Below are 18,842 nucleotides of genomic sequence, written 5' to 3' on the forward strand. Positions count from 1 at the left end.
GACAGGAACCGGCCGGCTGCCTCCCTGAATTTGCTGATACGCAAGTCTGCGGGAAAGACTTGCCCTGCTACCGTATCTATCAGCATACCCAGGTACTTCATCTTCTGCTTGGGTTCGAGATCGGACTTCTCGTAGTTTATCACGATCCCCAGATCGCGACAAAAACTTGAGGAGTCGATCTCTGTCCTGTAGCAACTGCGAGCGGGAGCTCGCCAGGACCAGCCAATCGTCGAGATACCTCAGAAGACGTATCCCGTTCGAATGGGCCCAAGCGACACCAGAGTGAAACACTCGCGTGAACACCTGTGGGGCGGTTGAGAGACCGAAACAAAGTGCCCTGAATTGGTACACCGTCCCGTCGAAGATGAAGCGGAGGTACTTTCTGGAGGACTGATGGGATGGGTATTTGAAAATACGCGTCCTTCAGGTCCACCGAAAGCATGAATCGTTCCCCCTGATCGAGTCGAGCACTGAGCGTGCCGACTCCATCGTGAACCGCGTCGTGCGAACGAAGCGGTTCAGGGGAGAGAGGTCTATCACCAGGCGCCAGCCCCCCCGATGCCTTCTCCACTAGGAAGAGGCGGCTGTAAAAGCCTGGTGACTGGTCCTCCACGATTTCCTACAGCTCGTTTCGCCAGCATGGTCTTGATCTCCTGTCGAAGAGCGTTGTCCTTTGCTGATCCCCGGACATAGGTCTGTAGATGGACCGGTTTGGAGATGAGGGGGGGCCGAGACTCGAAGGGTAGTAGATATCCCTCCCGAAGGACGTCTACTATCCAGTTCTCGCGCCGTAGCGCTGCCAAGTCGCCCAATGGCTCGCCAGGCACCCCCCACTTCCGGCAGCAGGTGAGGGGGAACGCCGTCCCTAGCGTTTCCCTCCTCGTTTCGACTTCTTCCCAACAACCTCCTCGGGGAAAGGAGGGCTGGGAGGAGGGCTGGTTGCGGCCTCCTCTCGCAGAAGTCGAAACAACTGGAGTCTTCACACGCTTGGACGGTGCAACAACCGTCTTCGCCGCCGTGGAAGCGCTAGCCAAGCTCTTTGGTTTGGCCGCAGTTACTCGAGGTTGCCCAGAAACCTTCGAGACTGCCTGGTGGACTAAGCGGTCACTCTCGTCAGTGCGACCGCCGTTCCACCGCAGCGGTTCCACCATCTCTCCAGGAAAGAGAGCTGGGGTTGAAAACTCCTAAGAGGTCCATTTCTTAGCCCGCTAGTGCCGCCTCACGCCCAGCCCCCTTGGTCACTCGGGTAAGGACTGCGTCCCTACGCCGAAGAACCAAGTTGGCCCACAGGTTAGCAGTCTGATGGGCGAGGTAAGAGATTGCTCTTTCCTCCAGACTGGCACAGTCTCCAAAAGAAGCGTGTCTTCGAGAGCAGAAACTCCCGGAGCCGGCCGCTACCTTGGATATTGTGAGGGACCACAAATCCAACCAGGAAACTGCCTGGAATGCTGCCATAGCGGTAGATTCCAGGGCAAGTGCCTCCTGCTGCGAGAACCATAGGTTCTCCGACAGGAGCTGCTGCAGGGCACACCTGGAGTCAGCCTCGCTAACTCCGGGTAACCAGGTTTCGGCAGTATCGGGTCTTCTGATGGCACGTTAAGAAAACGCCTCTTGGACGCCTTGTTAGAGGAGGAGGAAGCAGGCTTAGAGGGACCCGTCCGGTATTTTAGCGAGTCCTCCCGTCCTGAGACGAGATTCTCCAACCTGATCCAGGACTGAGTCCGCAAGCTCTGATCGTGGCAACCCATCATCATTTTGGGCTCCCTCTTGGGACCCCAAAATGACTCGAGCCGGGACGTGGGCTCCGATGGTGGTAGCGGCGATCCTTCCGCGAGGCCATTATGCAGACGCATCAGCTTAATGACTTCCGCGAAGTTCCTCTGTATCTCGCGCGTCACAGCGTCTTGTGGAGTAGGACCGTCCAGTCCCTCCAACAAGAGCATATCCCTCGATACTCCTCCTTCAGAAGGAGGAACAGCGGACGAAACCCCTGACGGTCGCCTCCAACTACTTGCGCGTACGTCCTGGTCGGTCCTAAGACCGTGCCTGAGCCGTACGGCGTCATAGCCGGGTCACGAGCGGCGCACCTCTCGTGATCGCTCCTTGGTACCTCGCTCCTCCCGGTATAGCCCGAGGAGGTTGAAGGTATAGGAGAGGCAGACCTGACGCTCCCCCCACGCTCGCTGGCAGGACCAGCGTGCGTAGAGGGCTGCTGCCGGATCGTCAACCCGCGGTGACGGTCTAGCAGTAGGCCTAGCGTCGCCGCTCGCCTGGGGCGATTGGCCTCGGCTGAGAACGTCGAGACCGCTCTCTAGCTCAGGCGAGCTGCCGCTGGTCACCGTCTCCGCCCGGTCCCATCGGGAGCGGCGGACGGGTGACCTGCTAGGCTCCCTTTCGCGTCGAGACCGGCCAGCGTCCTCTCGGCGCGTCAAACCGCTGGTACCAGCCGTGGCTGTACCGGCGGCCGTGGGGCTCCTTCCTCGCCTCAACCCGTGGCCGGTCAGTGACCGTCACGTCAGCCCGAGCAGCCGGTTGGTCGCTGCGAGAGCGTCCACTGGCCTGGCGAGAGTCGTGTGCACGACTCTCCCCAGTCTTCTGCTCCGTGCCGCTGTCTTGACGGCGAGCGAGCTCGGTCGTCGAAACTTTGGCTGGACGGTCCTCTTTAGAAGAGCGTCCACTCGGTGCTTCTCGCGAACGAGAAGCAGACGACGAAGAAGACGATGAAGACGATGACGACACCTCTTCCTCTTCCTCTTCTTCTTCGCCAGGCTCCGCAGGACAGACGTCAGGTCTTCATCCAGGAGGGAGCCGGGGCAGTTGCCGAAGCAACAGGGCCCGACTGCACCTGTCCGGAAGGACCTGAGACTGTTACAGCAACACCAGCAGCGGGAACGGCAGGAACAGGTCCGGGAACAGCAGGAACAGCAGGAACATCTGAAAAGTAATGTGTACCTGAAATGGAAAGAGTCGCTGGAGCGGCCACAGGTACGGCAGGCCACGGCAGGTACTACGGGAGAGCCATGGCGTCCTGTCGACAGTCACCGTCATCCGTGGCACTGGCGGCAGGTCCAGGGGGGTACTCTTGGGGCAGCGGAAGTCCGGGGTCGGCAAAGGAAAAAATCCAGGTGGTGGTGGCATCGTCCTCTTTGGAACGGTGGCAATTGGTTTTTGTACTGCCACCGTGGGTGTCACCGCATTATTATGAGGCGTTATATACAAGATGTGGTGGCATCTCATACGCAGGGGTAGTTAATGTGGTCGTCGTGGTGGTCACCGCACCATGAGTGACCACGGCCGACCCCGCCAACCGCTGTAGCAACCCCTGGATGCTGGGCACTCCCTGCAGTCCCAGCGACTCCCACACCTGTCCCAAGTCGTCCTTCGCTGCTGGCACACCTGCGGAAGCAACAGTCGGGTTAATAGGAGGGGCTTCCCCGCGCCTGGGGGGCGAAATACCCCCCCCAGAGCGGACAGAAGACCCCGAATACAGCTGTACGTCCGGGTAGCGGGCGCCCTCCTCCACACTCGACGGATCGAGAGAGGAAAAGGACTCCGCTACCCCCCCCGCAGGGGAAGGCGCAAACCGTGGGGGCTGGCCGGGTGGAGGCAGGAAAGGGGACGAAAGTGTCCGTCACAAAGGAGTCACTGGACTTTCCGATGACTTCTTGGCCGGCTAAGTCTCTTCCTGCCCTCGTACAGCACCCACTGCGCCTCGGACCAATTCATACAACCATACATGGCTCGTTGCGGGAGCACTCTCGCCCTCGACAACGAGAACAAACCTCGTGGGGGTCCACCATCAACAAAAAGACCTGAACCCCCCACATTTACGTCCCTCCAGCCCGGGACACACTCTACGGGCGACTGGAGGGCGCGGTGAAATCTCAATCTCCTCTAATTCACTCATTGCAAATCAATTGAATAGAGAAAAAAGTACTTACAATCACTCCTGATATACAGAAAGAGAAAACAAATACTCAAAGATGAAGCAAACGACAAGCGGGCAGAGCGATGGCGAACACGTCCTTCCCACACACGGCCGAAAGCAAAAGTGATTTGTTTACCTCCCAGTCGCGCGGCGCGCGACGATCGGACAAGCAGTTAACTACCGTCTCCCTTGTTCGAAGCTTACGACCGTTCCAGCTGCCGCTAGCTACTTCCTATTGTTAAAGGACCGATGGTTTGTATTACGTATCGGAACAACTGAAGGTTTCGAACCACCCTTGGGACTCATTCATCCAGTGGTTAACATCTCTAAACTGCTTGCGCAAAGGCGCCAGAGACGAATCAAAAACAGTTAACGTAGGTTTGGAAGAGCCTAATGTTCAGCAGGAGGCGGAAAAAAAAAAAACTACTTGCGCCTCGCTCAGAGCCGCCGAAATTCGAGGCGAAACAGGCGCATCAGGCGTAACAGACGAAAAAAGCGCCTAAAGAAAAACCCTTAGAACTGCTAGCTACAGCGCTAAAACCACAATCTCTACTAGTAGATGGAGCCGAAAAAGGCACAGATTGAGGCAGACGAACGAGCCGCTAACGGCCGCGGTGCAACCCTATACTCTCAGGCTCCTTATACCGCTTGACTGGAGGAGGCGAAGAATCGGCGCCTGAACGCCTCTTTAAGGGACGCGAAACGGCGAATCTCGCCAAGAGCGCCGCGCGACCGGAGACGAATCGCTTGAATCATTCGAAAGGCGTCTGACGTGCAACACCTTTCCAACGCTTAACCGAGCCCTGTTGAGGCGCAACAGGCTCAACAAGAGAGGCGCCTGTCTGTGGGCAAATCCCGATCGAATCCCTTGGACTTCCGGTATGTCTTCTCCCCGGTGCGGGGAGCTGGACAGTGACCTTTGTCTGGAGGTACGTGTCAGGACAGACAGACGCACCCTCAACTACACTCTTACCTGAAGCCGCTTTTCTCCAAAAACGGCTTAACTGAATTACCAAGTTGCAAAACCGTATTCGCTAGTACCGAAAAATTTCTGATCTAACCTCGATTCCAGACTGGCAATGGTGTCGGAAGAATACTACACGGGAAGCCGGAGAAGTGGGATTAGTAGGAGGAATAGGAGGTGTAGTTAAAGGAGACATAACAATTTGAGGAGAAACAGAAGGAACAAAGATGCATCGCAAGACGAAGCAGAGCTAAGTCTACTTTCCCTAAGCGCTGCTTTTCTAATTCTGTCTTTAGCTAATTTCTCCGAGTATGAACTAAAAAACTTCCATTGAGAATCAGTCCAATCACTACACTCGTTACATGTTCGATCTGCTGAACAAACCTGTCCCCTACACTTAACACATTTAGTGTGAGAATCATACTCTAACTTGGATAATCTAGTTTTACATCCTGAGATGCAAAAACCTAACTCCCGACGGACTAGAATCCTGACATGGCAACGCCTAAATAAAAAGCAAAATAATAACAACGCCAAAAAAGAGTACTTCACCAATTCCGAAGATCAAATCCACAAGAAAAAAAGCGAAGCAAAGTCATCCAACCGCACCGACCACCGATGTTCACCGGACGCCGGCAGGAAAAGAATTGGATTCACCTGGGCAGTTGTACCTGGTTCTCCCGCGAGTGGAGGGAGATGACGTCACCACCACCAGTGTTGGCGACGCCGACGCGCTAAATTTGAATTTGTAGTATCCTGCCGCTACCGGGTGGAAATCACGGCTCTATAATTGTTCGGTAAGACACTACAATAAAACTCAAAATTAATCAAAAAGTTTTCTTGAATTCTACATCATGACATCCATTCGAGAAACATCAATATCACACGAATCCGCGTCATCATCATCATCATCGTCAGATCCTAACTTAGAAACTTCCTCTGAAGTAAAATCCTGACGACTAGCTATCTTAGGTCTGACACTAATATCCCTCCCCCCTTCTCCTAAATAAGCGCCCTTTGGCTCGTTACGGGACTAACAGGGGACACGTTGGGTAAAGATTCATTAGGCACCTGCCCGGACCGGATCCCCCCTAGGCCTTCGCCACGACGGGGTTCACAAGCCGGGGTATCTGTCGCACCGTTACCCATGGTGCTGTCGACAGGTACCTGACGAGGAGCTGAAAATGAATCTAAAAGAGTGTTAGACATTCTAGTGAAGGCTTCTTGAAAATTCTCTGACAGATTGTTAAACTTAGCTGAAATATCTCTATCTAGACTAAGCTGTAATTTCTTAAAATTCTGTTTCCAGGTAGTTTCCATTGCCAAAATCTTTGAATCTAAATCAGAAATAACTTCACTAATTACCGGTTGTACAGGGGGCAAAGCATCAATTACCGAAACCGAAGAGCCAGAACCATGAGCGCCCAAGTCAAAGAATTCGTTAGATACAGTTCTAGCAATCGATTTCTTTTTCTCCTTAACCGATCTTTTACGCTGCAAGATTGTTTGGCGTTTCATATAAGCAGTCATATCCTCGTCAGACCAGGGCTTACATACGTCACAACGAGAAGTCAAGTCACAAACCTGTCCACGACAAGAGCTACAAATGTCATGGGGTTCATACTCCCTGCTACTCATCCTTGTCCCACAAACCGGGCAGTTCCTGATGTTGCTGGCAGAAGGAAGCATCGTAATTTCTTGGTAATCCATTGTAGAATTGGACAGTCAGTAGTCCGTTCCGGGTCGCGCAAAAGTTCGTAATTTAAGATAAGAACCACAACAGAAATCAAAGTTAATTCACTATTTCGTGATGTAATGCGTGAGTGGTAATTCATATAAAGTCTCATTTAACAAATAATGAAAGCTTTAAAGGCACAAAAATGTTTAAGGAAATTTATAAAGAGCGGCCGTGATGTAAACAACACGGGCGCTCGTTAACATCTGATTTGAGGGAAGGTTTTCGTATATGTCAACAACAGTGTTGCCAACTGGCGGACAGAATAGGAGGTAACAGGGTTGCCAATGTGGTAAATTTTGGTGCGGTTTTTGGGGATTTAGGGCTAGATAAATTATATTAAGGTAATGTTTATTAATACAATTTCAGCACTGTTCCATTAAAATTGGGATAGTTTTTAATTTTACATTAAAATTGGATAGTTTTTTTGTAGCACAAACAAGCGGGACAAAATTCACAAAAGCAAAACAAAAAGGCGGGAAGGGGGCGGGGTACATTTTTGCCAACTAAAAAAAAGGGCGGCAGATGTTAAAAAAGCGGGACTGTCCCGCCTAAAAGCCGAACTCTGGTCACATAATGCAATACGATTAGCAAACTGGTAAACGGATACAGTTAACTGCCGTACCTACAGCAAGTCAAGAGCGCAATACGGCACCACTGACTGAATCTGCCGTACCCCCACCAAACTAGGGTAAACAATCACAGACAATCCATCATCATCACGCTGGCCGGGTCTTATTCACTCAATATTTAATTGGTGAAACAAGAATACAATTACAACTCTAAGCATACCATTCAAAGATTGAAGTTTTCGTCAACATAAGTGATATATGAAAGCCCCATACGAACTAAAATAAGCATGTGACGCTCTTTGTAAAATATGTTTTCAAGGTAGTTTTGAAATCCAACATGACGATCGTGTGGCTGGACGGGTCTAGTCACGGATGGACACCATCTTTCCCAGCCTTCCCAGCACTCATTTGAACAATGTTAGCGTATATATGTAACGTTTATTGATCTTACTCAAGATTGCAGTTGTAATCAGCACAATAAAACAACATTTTGTTGCCTATATTAGTGAAAGTATGAAACTTGTTATTCCCGGGGTCATGGTTTGAACTGAATTCATTTTTACCTTGTAATCAGTGGTTTTCTCCTTACTGCCATCACAACTGAAACTCCACAGTGCTTATTTGATTGTTATTATACACATTTTGGTCTTAATTCACTCCACATTGCACTTGAACCACGTTGCTGTTCCTGGTTCCTAAGCGCTCACTCCACAAACACAGTTACGAGCAGCAGACGACGCTGCTGCAAAGTTTTATTCCCTTAATTGTTTATGTTACTCATTATTTAGTTCAATTTCACTTTGTTATTTCAAATTGTTTATTTAATTCATGTCTATTACCTGTTTTTTGTACCCAAATTACCCCGAAAAATTAGATATTTCTAAAGTAGATACAATCCAATGTTTCTAACCTTGTTGTACATCTGGCTGCCGAAAACCATAGCGGAACAGATGATGGATAAGTGGATTGTTTTTTTTTTTTTTTTTTTTGCTAGCACTTTTAATTGATTTAAGTCTATATTAGTATTTTGATTTTTTTTAATAACTGTATGCCAGAAATGCATGTAACCTTTACTGTTTGCATGCTAAGAATGGGAAAATCATCGTTGCCACATTAGTGGAGCTTCACACAAATGCCGATGCATTATTATAAACTGTTTCCATGAATTCTAGTTGTCATAGTAATGCAATAATGATAAAATTGCTTTAATATTTATGTATATATAATTTCAATACAAAGGCTAATTTCACCAATTTCCACGTTTTGTGTAAGTCTTATACCAAGTTTGGAGGGTGAACATACCAATTGGCAACAAAGAGAGAGAGAGAGAGAGAGAGAGAGAGAGAGAGAGAGAGAGAGAGAGAGAGAGAAAGGAAGGGGAAAGAAGGTGAAGGAAGGAAGAAGGACAGGGGTGGTGGTGGAGGGGGAGGAGAGGGTAGGTGGAGCTTTTTACGCGTGTTCGTATCCATTTCTGGATAATGGAGTTTTTGTCTCTTGGTACAAGACAGTGTCGTTATTCTTTACGATTAGTGATTCATGATACCCTTATAAATTATGGCACTGGGTGTAATGCACTATAGCAAAATCTCGTTCTGGTAAGAGTGTTCGTTACAGAAATATTGCCAAAAAACGTGCTTGCACTGTCTCTGAAAACCCATAGTAGTATGCTGCTTACGTTGTCAATCAAGTTTTTTGTAATCAAGTATTTTTTACAAGCTAGCTATTGTATAAATTTGTATTTTTCTCAATCAAAACATATGCCCCTCAATGCTAACTTTCCTCCTTTAACGACTTTTTGGTCATTGCAAATTCGGCCCCATTAATTTCTTATGGTGCGAAAACAGACAAGAGGCCCTGAGACCGAAAGTGATTGCGTCACACTACGGCGGTAATCCAGCAGTAAAACATCTTCATATATGCAAAAGGTAAATAATAAAGATATATATGCGCATTATGATTATAACAATTACATGAATAGCTGATAACAATCTGCATGAATAACGTAAACTGTTCTGAAAGAAAGTTGAGTATAGCAATTCATCTACAATAGGTACGAAAGTCAAGATGTCGTGACGTCATAATACAGGACTTAAAAGAACGTTCTAATTCCGAAAAATAATTACTTAAATTTGAGTCGGAATCGAGTTACTTTTTCAATAACAAATATTTTCAAATTAATCATCATAAATATGTAAAATATTGATGTTTTACTATATTTATTTAAATAATTATCTAGTGTATGCTTTGTCGTCGTCTTCTACCAAAACAGTAGTTTCCTTAAAAATGTTGTGGTTAGGGACGTGTTCCGATTGTTGTGATGAAAGTGCCCCAGTGTCTATGGGTACAAATGGTGTGCGGATTTATCACAGGAAATGGGAAGTTTGTTGACACAAGCGACCCCGCAAACATCGAGATGGCATCAATTTTCTAAAATATTTAAACGTAAGTAAAAATTTCAAAAGCGTTTTGGTGAGATTTGCACAAGTACGTTGGGCACCCTTTTCACTACCCTCTGTATAAAGCTTTAAATTTGGACTTAATTTCTAACTTTGGAGAAAAGAGCTACTTACTTCGAAAAGAGAATAGAGGTCTTTAGCTCCGTGTCTCACCAACAAGTCGTGATTGATGCCCATCTCTGGTGTCAAGACGCGTTTTAAGTACTTTTTCGGAGGGTGGCATGCCGTGACCATCGGTGTGTTGAGCCAGTCCATGTGGTTGTTTACCCTATGTTAGTATTTGTACGGCAGTATGTCTGAAATTGACACATGCACAATTCACTGCTGTACCAATATCTATCGGGATATGGCTGCCGTACCAATATCCTGTGCCTTACTAAAATCAAGGTGGTACCTAGCCTAATACTAGGGTAGAACATCACGACAGGCCAACCCTCATCACGGTAGACGGGTCTTATTCACTCGATATTTAATTGGTGAAACATGAATACAATTGCAACTCTAAGCATACCATTTAAAAGACTGAAGTTTCGTCAACATATTGTGATATATGAAAGCCCCATACGAACTAAAATAAGCATGTGAGCTCTTCGTAAAATATGTTTTCAAGGCAGTTTTGAAATCCAATATGGCGGCTACGTTTTGCATGGACGGTTCTCATCAGTGACGGCCACCATCTTTCCCCAGCCTTCCCAGCACTCATTTGAACAATGTTAGCGTATGTATGTAACGTTTATTGATCTTACTCAAGATTGCAGTTGTAATCAGCACAATAAAACAACATTTTGTTGCCTATATTAGTGAAAGTATGAAACTTGTTATTCCCGGGGTTATGTTGGAACTGAATTCATTCTTACCTTGTAATCGGCGGTTTTTATCCTTACTGCCATCACAACTGAAACTCCACAGTGCTTATTTGATTGTTATTATACACATTTTGGTCTCAGTTCACTCCACATTGCACTTTAAACCCGTTGCTGTTCCTGGTTTCTAAGCGCGCGCGCCATAAACACAATTTCGAACAGCAGACGACGACAGACGACAAAACTGCAAAGTTTTATTCCCTAAACTGTTTACTTTACTCGTTATTTAGTTTAAATTTATTTATTTAAAATTTTGATTAATTCATGTATATTATCCCTTTTTTGCAACCAAATTACCCCGAAAAATTACAGATATTTCTAAAGTAGATAAAATCAAATGTTTCTAACGTTTTCGTACATCTGGCTGCCAAAAACCATAGAGGAACGAATACGGAAAAGTGCAGAGGAACGACTACGTTTTTTTTTTTTTTTTTTGCTTTTTTGTTTTTGCTAGCACTTTTTTCATTTGATTTCAGTCTTTTTATTGGTATTTGAATTCTTTAAAATAATTCGTATGCCAGAAATAAATGTAACCTTTAATGTTTGCATGCTAAGAATGGCAAAATCATCGTTGCCACATAGTGGAGGCTTCACACATACGCCGTTCCATATTATAAACTGTTTCCATGAATTCTAGTTGTCATAGTAATGCAATAATGATATAATTGCTTTAATATTTATGTATATATACTTCCAATACATAGGTAGCCTAATTTCACCAATTTCAACGTTTAGTGTGTAGTCTTATACCCAGTTTGGAGGGTCAACACATACCGAATGGCAAACAGAGAGAGAGAGAGATAGGAGAGAGAGAGAGAGAGAGAGAGAGAGAAAGGAAGGCGGAGGACGAAGAAGAAAAGGGATGGCGGTGGAGGGGGGGGGGGGGGTGGGGAGAGGGTAGGTGGAGCTTTATACCGTGTTCGTATCCATTTCTGCATAATGGAGTTTTTGGCTCTTGGTACAAGGACAAGTGTCGTTATTCTTTACGATTAGTGATTCACGATACCCTTATAAATTACGGCACTGGGTGTAATGCACTACCTACTACCAAGTACCTAGGTAGCCTAGATGCAAGTAAACTGGTAAACCTGTTTACATGTAAAATCTTGATCAAGTGCATCTAAGCGGCAGACCCAATTCAGGATCTATGCTTAGATAATGCCTAACTACTGAGGAAAGGAGAGTAGGCCTATGCATTACTGTACAGAAGGCTGAAAATAAGCCTAAGGTGGGTTTACGGTAGCTATCGCGGAGACTGTCCAAAACAAATTCACAACAAGGCAGCACCGTTATAAGTTATTTGACGCTGTGAACAGAGCTAAATTAGGGCAAATAACAGGGGGACTTACAGTCATTTTAGCAGCTCTATTCAGAGAGAATAACTACAGCACAACAACAGCTTTTCTGAAGGCCTGCGACACCTGTCAATAAAACTTGGCGCGAAATCGACTTTCGTAAACAGAACTAAGAAGCACACCGAGAGACTGAACACTTCTTCTTCTTCTAGGGGTTTGTATAAGGTCATAGCTTCGGTTTTCTCCGTTTTTTAAAGATTAATTGAAACGGCCAATTTAATACATGATCTATGGCGACATATTGCTGTTAATAACTGAAAATTTAAGTGTAGAGCACTAAAATATAGTACCAAATAGAGACCACCTCCTAATGTGAGATTATAATGTGAAGCAAAACTAATTCAACTGATATAACACCAACCCAAATCAAAGTATTAGCGCATGAGACCCAATCTGTCTGAATACAAAACGAATTCAGTTATGGCTCAGTCAGGGGAATTAGAATTAAATATCTTTTTCAACTGAAAGGAGATATGAAGCCCAGTAAAAACAAAAGAAGACTTATGCTAATTTATTTGGTTAATAAATCGTATTAAGCTCAATCTAGTTCCATTGATTCACAACGAAAATATTTATATGTTTGGCTATATGTTAATTGTATCTCAGTTTTGCATTGATGTGAAATACGTGTATTACTCTTTCGATTAGGATTTATCTCCATCGAGGAATATAACAGCAAATCAAAACCATTCAAGATTTATTATTCTTCCATGTTGGTGTCGTTATGGTCTCTGGTAATGGTGTTTCATAAACAAGATCTTGCCCTGCTTCTAAAATCACGCACAGTATACTTGATTGGCTAGTATTACAACGGTTCCCTAGATGTTATCGTAAGAAACGGTTTTATTTTGTATGCAATGAAAACAACCGCAATATTCGCAAAGCTCATGGGGACTTACCAAGATTCTAGCTATTGGTAAACGTGGTCATGAGGATTTATTGTCGAGAATTTCTGTGAAGTTTTTGTAGACATTTATCTTGAGATTTATTTTTTATTAAAGAAAAGAACATTTCAAAAATGACTCTATATGTATGTTAGAGCGATAAACCAATTTATTGCATACAGCCAAGCACTGTGTGCTAGGTTGTTAAGAGAAATAAGAAAAGTATACCACTCTCTCTCTCTCTCTCTCTCTCTCTCTCTCTCTCTCTCTCTCTCTCTCTCTATATATATATATATATATATATATATATATATATATATATATGTGTGTGTGTGTGTGTGTGTGTGTGTGTGTGTGTGTGTGTGTGTGTTTACATATACCCCAGAACGTTCTACTCTTCTGTTACAAGGCCTTAAATATCAGGATAAGGTTGCAAGCCTCATGACTTGCATAATCAACGTCCATTATACCTGTGTCGAAGTCGTCTGTTAGTTTTTGGCGGTTACCCATACAAGTACTACTAGGCAATGGTGCTTAACTATGCTAGTCAGGGCGTGCACTTGTATGTTTTGCTATCCGGTTTTGATTTCAAACTAGTAGTATTTTGGTACTACAGGGTCGACGATATATCCTGCCTGCATATAAAATCTTAATTTTCCTTCGTATTTTAAGGCTTATATGAGAAAAAATTCAGACATGGCAAAACAGCCGTTTTCTCTCTGTTTTCTAAATATCAGTATTTTATAGTATTCGACAAACGATAGCATTTTTAATTTTTATTTGCAACAAATAAATGAGAGAGAGAGAGAGAGAGAGAGAGAGAGAGAGAGAGAGCCGTGAGAGAGAGAGAGAGAGAGAGAGAGAGAGAGGAGTTGTGAATTAAGTCATAAAACCAGCTATGAAGTAGGAACTTTTCGAATGATCAGCCATGTACCTATATCTACCAGCAAGTCTACGTGTACGATGGATCCTATGATTAACGATATAACAAAAATTATTTGGTCTTTTGGGCTTCATTTTTAAAAAGCTGGATAGATGCACACGAAATGCCTAACGAGAGGGTGAAAATTCAACAGAAATATTCCGCTGTAAAATGGGAATTCGGATTTTGAGGAGTGTGTTACTTATTAGGCCTAAATACAGCTGAATAGTTAGTTGTTTTATAACTCGCGCTTTCCCCTTTCGTCGAAAGTGTTGTAAGAACGGAGATGGTATAATGTTTACATCTTCATGCCCCATATCTACGATGCATTATTATGGTTATTTACACGGTTAATCTTTGATTTTAATTGGTTTTACTCGCAAAATTACAACTTCCCATTTGTGAAGAAAGTTTACTAGGTTTTGTTTTGTTCGTTCTATTTTCTAATTTAAAACTACTCGAGCTGTTTTTAATAGCAACGAAGAATTTAGAGGACCGCGAAGAATCAAGAATATGTTCTCAGAGAACGGGACCTAGCAAAGGGGCTAGAAAATATGTAGTAAATCAGGGTGTTTACTGTATTTGGCCTCGAGCACTGAAGTTATATTTGATTCTGGTGATAAGGCTAACTCGACCAAGACCCTGCAACAATGATTTACAAATGTCAGATTAGAAAATGTAATTCAAAATATGGTTCTTAATGAAAGTCATATCCCGAGCATGACATTATTTACGAGCAATAACGGGTTTGCGAATACAAGAAATACAAGAAGAGTAAAAAAAACAATAACGCTGGGAGTTTCCTGGTGGTGATGCTTGCAAGGCTGCTAAAGGAAGGCAATGAATTATAACATTATTTGATACCGAGGTCTACTGGAACTCAGAAATGGCAGACGGAAGCCTGGAAAGTCCAGTCTCAGATCGTTTTTATTTTTTTGTTCATGGCAAATCTTGTAATTATGTAAAGGAATAAATTTGCTGGATATTTATTTAAGCGTTAAGAAATTCACATCATAAAGTTTGGAGATACTGCCACGTTACTATCCAACTAGTAACAATCGATCATCAAGTTTGTTTTCTGCAGTTTTTTTTTATACATATATCTGAAATCTCATGGTCATGATCTTCACTTCGAGATCATCTTTTTAGCATAAAGGTGCAAAAGGGTAGTAGTACTGACATTGCTATCTAAGATTTCCTCTGCCCAGGAAATAATGTTTCTGGTTCAGTTGGTTGGTGTATTTGTTTTCAGGAGAATTACGAAGGAAGTAATGTCTAAACTCTAGAGTCTAGACCTTAAAGATAGTTTTATCCCAGGTGGACCTCGTGAGTGGCAACGAGTGATTACAGTTTGAGGCAAGATAAAAGTTTAGCTTTTTGGGAGACTGGCTCTTTTGAGTTAAGATTACTCGGGTTTGATTGGATGTTCCAGGATCAAGGAATCGAAACCCTACGCGCCATTATCGTAGATTTCGGCAAACGAATTTGCCTTTAGCAATCAAAATCTCTCTGGAGATTACGTCTCTTATTCTATTTCCGATAGTTATAAACGTGCTCACAGGGTTCTTAAGTTTACGGAGGCATGCACTTTCTTCGCTTTTTTTCCTTCTTTATTATTTTCACTGATTTTCCAACAAATTCCTTCCAAGCGCTGTACGCGCTCTAAAGCTTTCGTAGGATCGCGGGCTCATTCAATACGGCTTTCGTTGAAGAAAAGAGACATCTTGCGAGGTTGTTGAACATAAATCCTAAGGGTGAACCTTAGCTAAGTTTAAAAACAGCAATAATATTTAAGTTGATGGCACATTTCATTTCATCTTCGTTCGTTTCCGTGCTTAATTAGATAATGCTTACGAAGTGAATTCCACGCCTTCAAACGCCGCCCTTAAGGGTAAATTAATCATAATAAGGGTATCGTAAAGGAGCGAGCACCTGAACCTCAAGACTGGCATTATAAGCCTGTAAATCTATATTCACTACAGCCATTCTTCTTTGAACAAACCTTTTACACCTGCAGTATAAACTAAAACCCGTATCTATTGCGTACTGAAGTATTCTATATGGTTCTCCAAAACATATTTGAGGTAGAGTTCACACAATAATTGGGATTTTGTACCGAATTTGGCTCGTGAGAACTTTGGAAGTATTTTATATTTTGTGTTGCTATTACCATTGTTGTTGTTTTTGATTTAGCTGACCTTGTGTCAGCACGGGCTCTTGCTCACAGAGCAGCCCGTAAAAATTATTACCAAGCAATGAAATTATTAAGAACTGTTTGTTGTTGAGCGACTTGAATTCTACGGCGGATAAATATATAGCCGATGAGAGACAGACAACGTTTTCAAGGAACGGGACCAGAGAGAACGAATTATCTAACGAAGTGCTTCATGTAGTTCTCTTTCTTAGGAAAAACAAATCCACATACTTCTAGGTATAATCTATAAGAAAAAAATACTAAACGAAAAAGTGTTAGATATTTTAAATACATTCGAACTCTACGCATGAAAGAGATTTTTGCTTAATCCTCTTACTCATAAGATTATAACCTAGACGAAATAAGTGCTTTATTTCTGTGAGAACGTAAGTATGGTAATCAACCATTGAATAGAGTTATTAACATTTTTATTCATTTTGTAAAGCATGAAAAGAAGGAATCCTTTCGCTGCAAATATCTGAACTCTCTCGAGAGGTGAGAGCAAAGATCAAAGCAAAGACTAATGAGATGAAATCAAAGAGCCGAGATGAGGTAAATACTTTTAAGAATGTTCTCATAAACTCTGGGCCCTGTTTCGTTGTCGTAACTCAGAATGAATAGCTTAGTCAACTTGAATGCAAAGCCATTCATACTCGACTTTGAACATTCCATGCCTATTGTACTGATAGCTAATTATTCTCGCACGTGTCCGTTCCTGCTATGTAGCTGTGGATCCAAGGAAGATAATCTGAAAAAAAATAAAAAAACGGTCCATCAGGAGAGCTGTCGCAGCAGTAGTCTATTTCTTGTATATTATCGTCTTCAATTTGTGTAGAATACCTTTTATATATGTACACACAGAAACACACATATGTATATATATATATATATAAGTATATATATATATATATATATATATATATATAATGCGTATCTGTACGTAGCTCTCTCTCTCTCTCATCTCTCTTCTCTCTCTGCTCTCTCTCTGTTTTCTATATATATATATTTCAATATATATAGATATATATATATATATAATATATATATATATATATATATGTGTGTGTGTGTGTGTGTGTGTGTGGTTCTTTACTTTTCTGCTAGTAGAGGACCTTAGGTCAAAAGGTCACTCTCTCTCTCTCTCTCTCTCCTCTCTCTCTCTCTCTCTATCTCTCTCTCTCTCTCTCTCTCTCTCTCTCTCTCTCTCTCTATATATATATATATATATATATACTACTATATATATATATATATCTATATATATATATATATATATATATATATATATATATATATATATATATATATACTATATATATATATATATATATATATATATATATACGTACACACACACACACACACACACATATATATATATATATATATATATATATAGATATATATATTATATTATATATCTTATTTTTAATAAGAGCAACGTGAGAGATAGACACCTAGATAACTGCAAAAAGCTACTAAGTCAGATTTGTCATGCTTGTATTTTTTTATGGAGTTTATATTCTTTCAGGTTAAACACAGTATTTGTACTAATTCTACCGTCCAGACACTGATCTTTAGTTAAAGTATGGTTCTTATGATAAACGTCATTGCGGCATTGATCGATTAATGATGATGAGTTTTGAAAAAATCTGCTCTTTGTAGCACCACATTATTTGCGAGATTATTATCATTATTATTTTTATTTTTGCACTGTTGTCAAAATCCAAACATAATACAGAGGTAAAATTCCCCCGTTCTGGACATATTGTAAAGGCCATAAATTATCACCCCATTGTGCATTCAGATAACATATATTCTTACTTGAAAAGGAGGTAACAATCCTTTCAAAAAAGGGATTGCGTACCTGATCGTAGCTGGCAAAAAAGAAGAAAACCTCTTGTCATGATAGAGAATTAAGAGGTGGAATTTGTCGTGACATACGAAGAGAAACTTTCCTCACAAGGGCAGACTTACTGTTCACTTTTGCGTAAACGCCTGGGTAGCCTGGGTATGCACATTTGTATCCCCACGAGACAATTCCAGTGAGAACGTAATTTCCAGTTCCGTTGTTGACAACAAGAGGTCCTCCGGAGTCACCCTGCAGATAACATTAACTTGGGAAATCATTGTGTTCTTCAAACATTATATATATAAAAAAAAACGCTATTTTACTACTATTATACCTTCATACTGGCCTAATGTGTAACGCAATTACTTTTTCTCGGAATCTTTGCGAGAAAAGTGTCGTTGTTTTGCCTTCGTAACCAGAAAGTATGATGGCACTACGAAGACTGTTGTTATGATCTAAGCCGTCAATGATGTAGATATGATAAAAAATTAAATATTCCAGTGAATCAAATCAACAAGAAATAAATTCTTGATGATACAATATAAGTAAAGTAATAAGCTCTTTGTTGGTTTTTTTCTTACTCAATAGTTTCTCACTACTTTTACATCATCTAAAAAAAAGCTGCAACATTCAAATCATTAGATCGAAAGGACCCATGTTGCTAATCAATCAAACTTGGATTGTAAGAAACTACCAAATTTAATTAAGAAAAATTCGAACTAAAAACCCCTTTATGTACCAGGTAAAATATTCGGGTAGAAATGACTGCATCACTAGCAAAAAAAAAAAAAAAAAAAAAAAAAAAAAAAAAAAACCACATCTGTATTTTAACTTTGTTTCTTTCATAATTATCCACACTATCTTTTCTACTTACCTGGCACGCGTCTTTTCTACCTTGTGGATATCCAGCGCAAATCATATTCTCCGTGAAGTAGGACCCGTAACTGCTTACGCAAGACTTCCTACTCATGATTGGAATTTCTACCGCCCTCAGTACCGAGGACTGCATCCCTCCTGCAAAGGCAATGACGCGTAAGGGAAAGATTCAACATGCATTGCGCAACGAGTCGGCGAAATAAAGGCACCGAGGCTATTATTCTACAGTGATGGAGCTTGC

General features: G+C 42.5%; 2 protein-coding genes across 2 annotated transcripts in view; both read right to left on the reverse strand.

The window, feature by feature from the left end:
* LOC135217267 (N-alpha-acetyltransferase 40-like) overlaps positions 1 to 12,022 on the reverse strand; it is a 48,401-nt gene extending 36,379 nt beyond the window's left edge. The window contains exon 1 of the mRNA XM_064253008.1: positions 11,868 to 12,022. Within this exon, the coding sequence (XP_064109078.1) occupies positions 11,868 to 11,873 (6 nt within the window). The 5' untranslated portion in view covers positions 11,874 to 12,022. The remainder of the gene's footprint in view (positions 1 to 11,867) is intronic.
* Positions 12,023 to 16,284: 4,262 nt separating this feature from the next.
* LOC135216993 (transmembrane protease serine 9-like) overlaps positions 16,285 to 18,842 on the reverse strand; it is a 36,462-nt gene continuing 33,904 nt past the window's right edge. Inside the window, exons 16-18 of the mRNA XM_064252548.1 lie at positions 18,600 to 18,739; positions 17,851 to 17,974; positions 16,285 to 16,621 (exon numbers count right to left, since the gene is read on the reverse strand). Of these exons, the coding sequence (XP_064108618.1) occupies positions 16,563 to 16,621; positions 17,851 to 17,974; positions 18,600 to 18,739 (323 nt within the window). The 3' untranslated portion in view covers positions 16,285 to 16,562. The remainder of the gene's footprint in view (positions 16,622 to 17,850; positions 17,975 to 18,599; positions 18,740 to 18,842) is intronic.

This window comes from Macrobrachium nipponense, chromosome 7, assembly GCF_015104395.2.
Source record: "Macrobrachium nipponense isolate FS-2020 chromosome 7, ASM1510439v2, whole genome shotgun sequence".
In the NCBI taxonomy this organism is placed as follows: Eukaryota; Metazoa; Arthropoda; class Malacostraca; order Decapoda; family Palaemonidae; genus Macrobrachium; species Macrobrachium nipponense.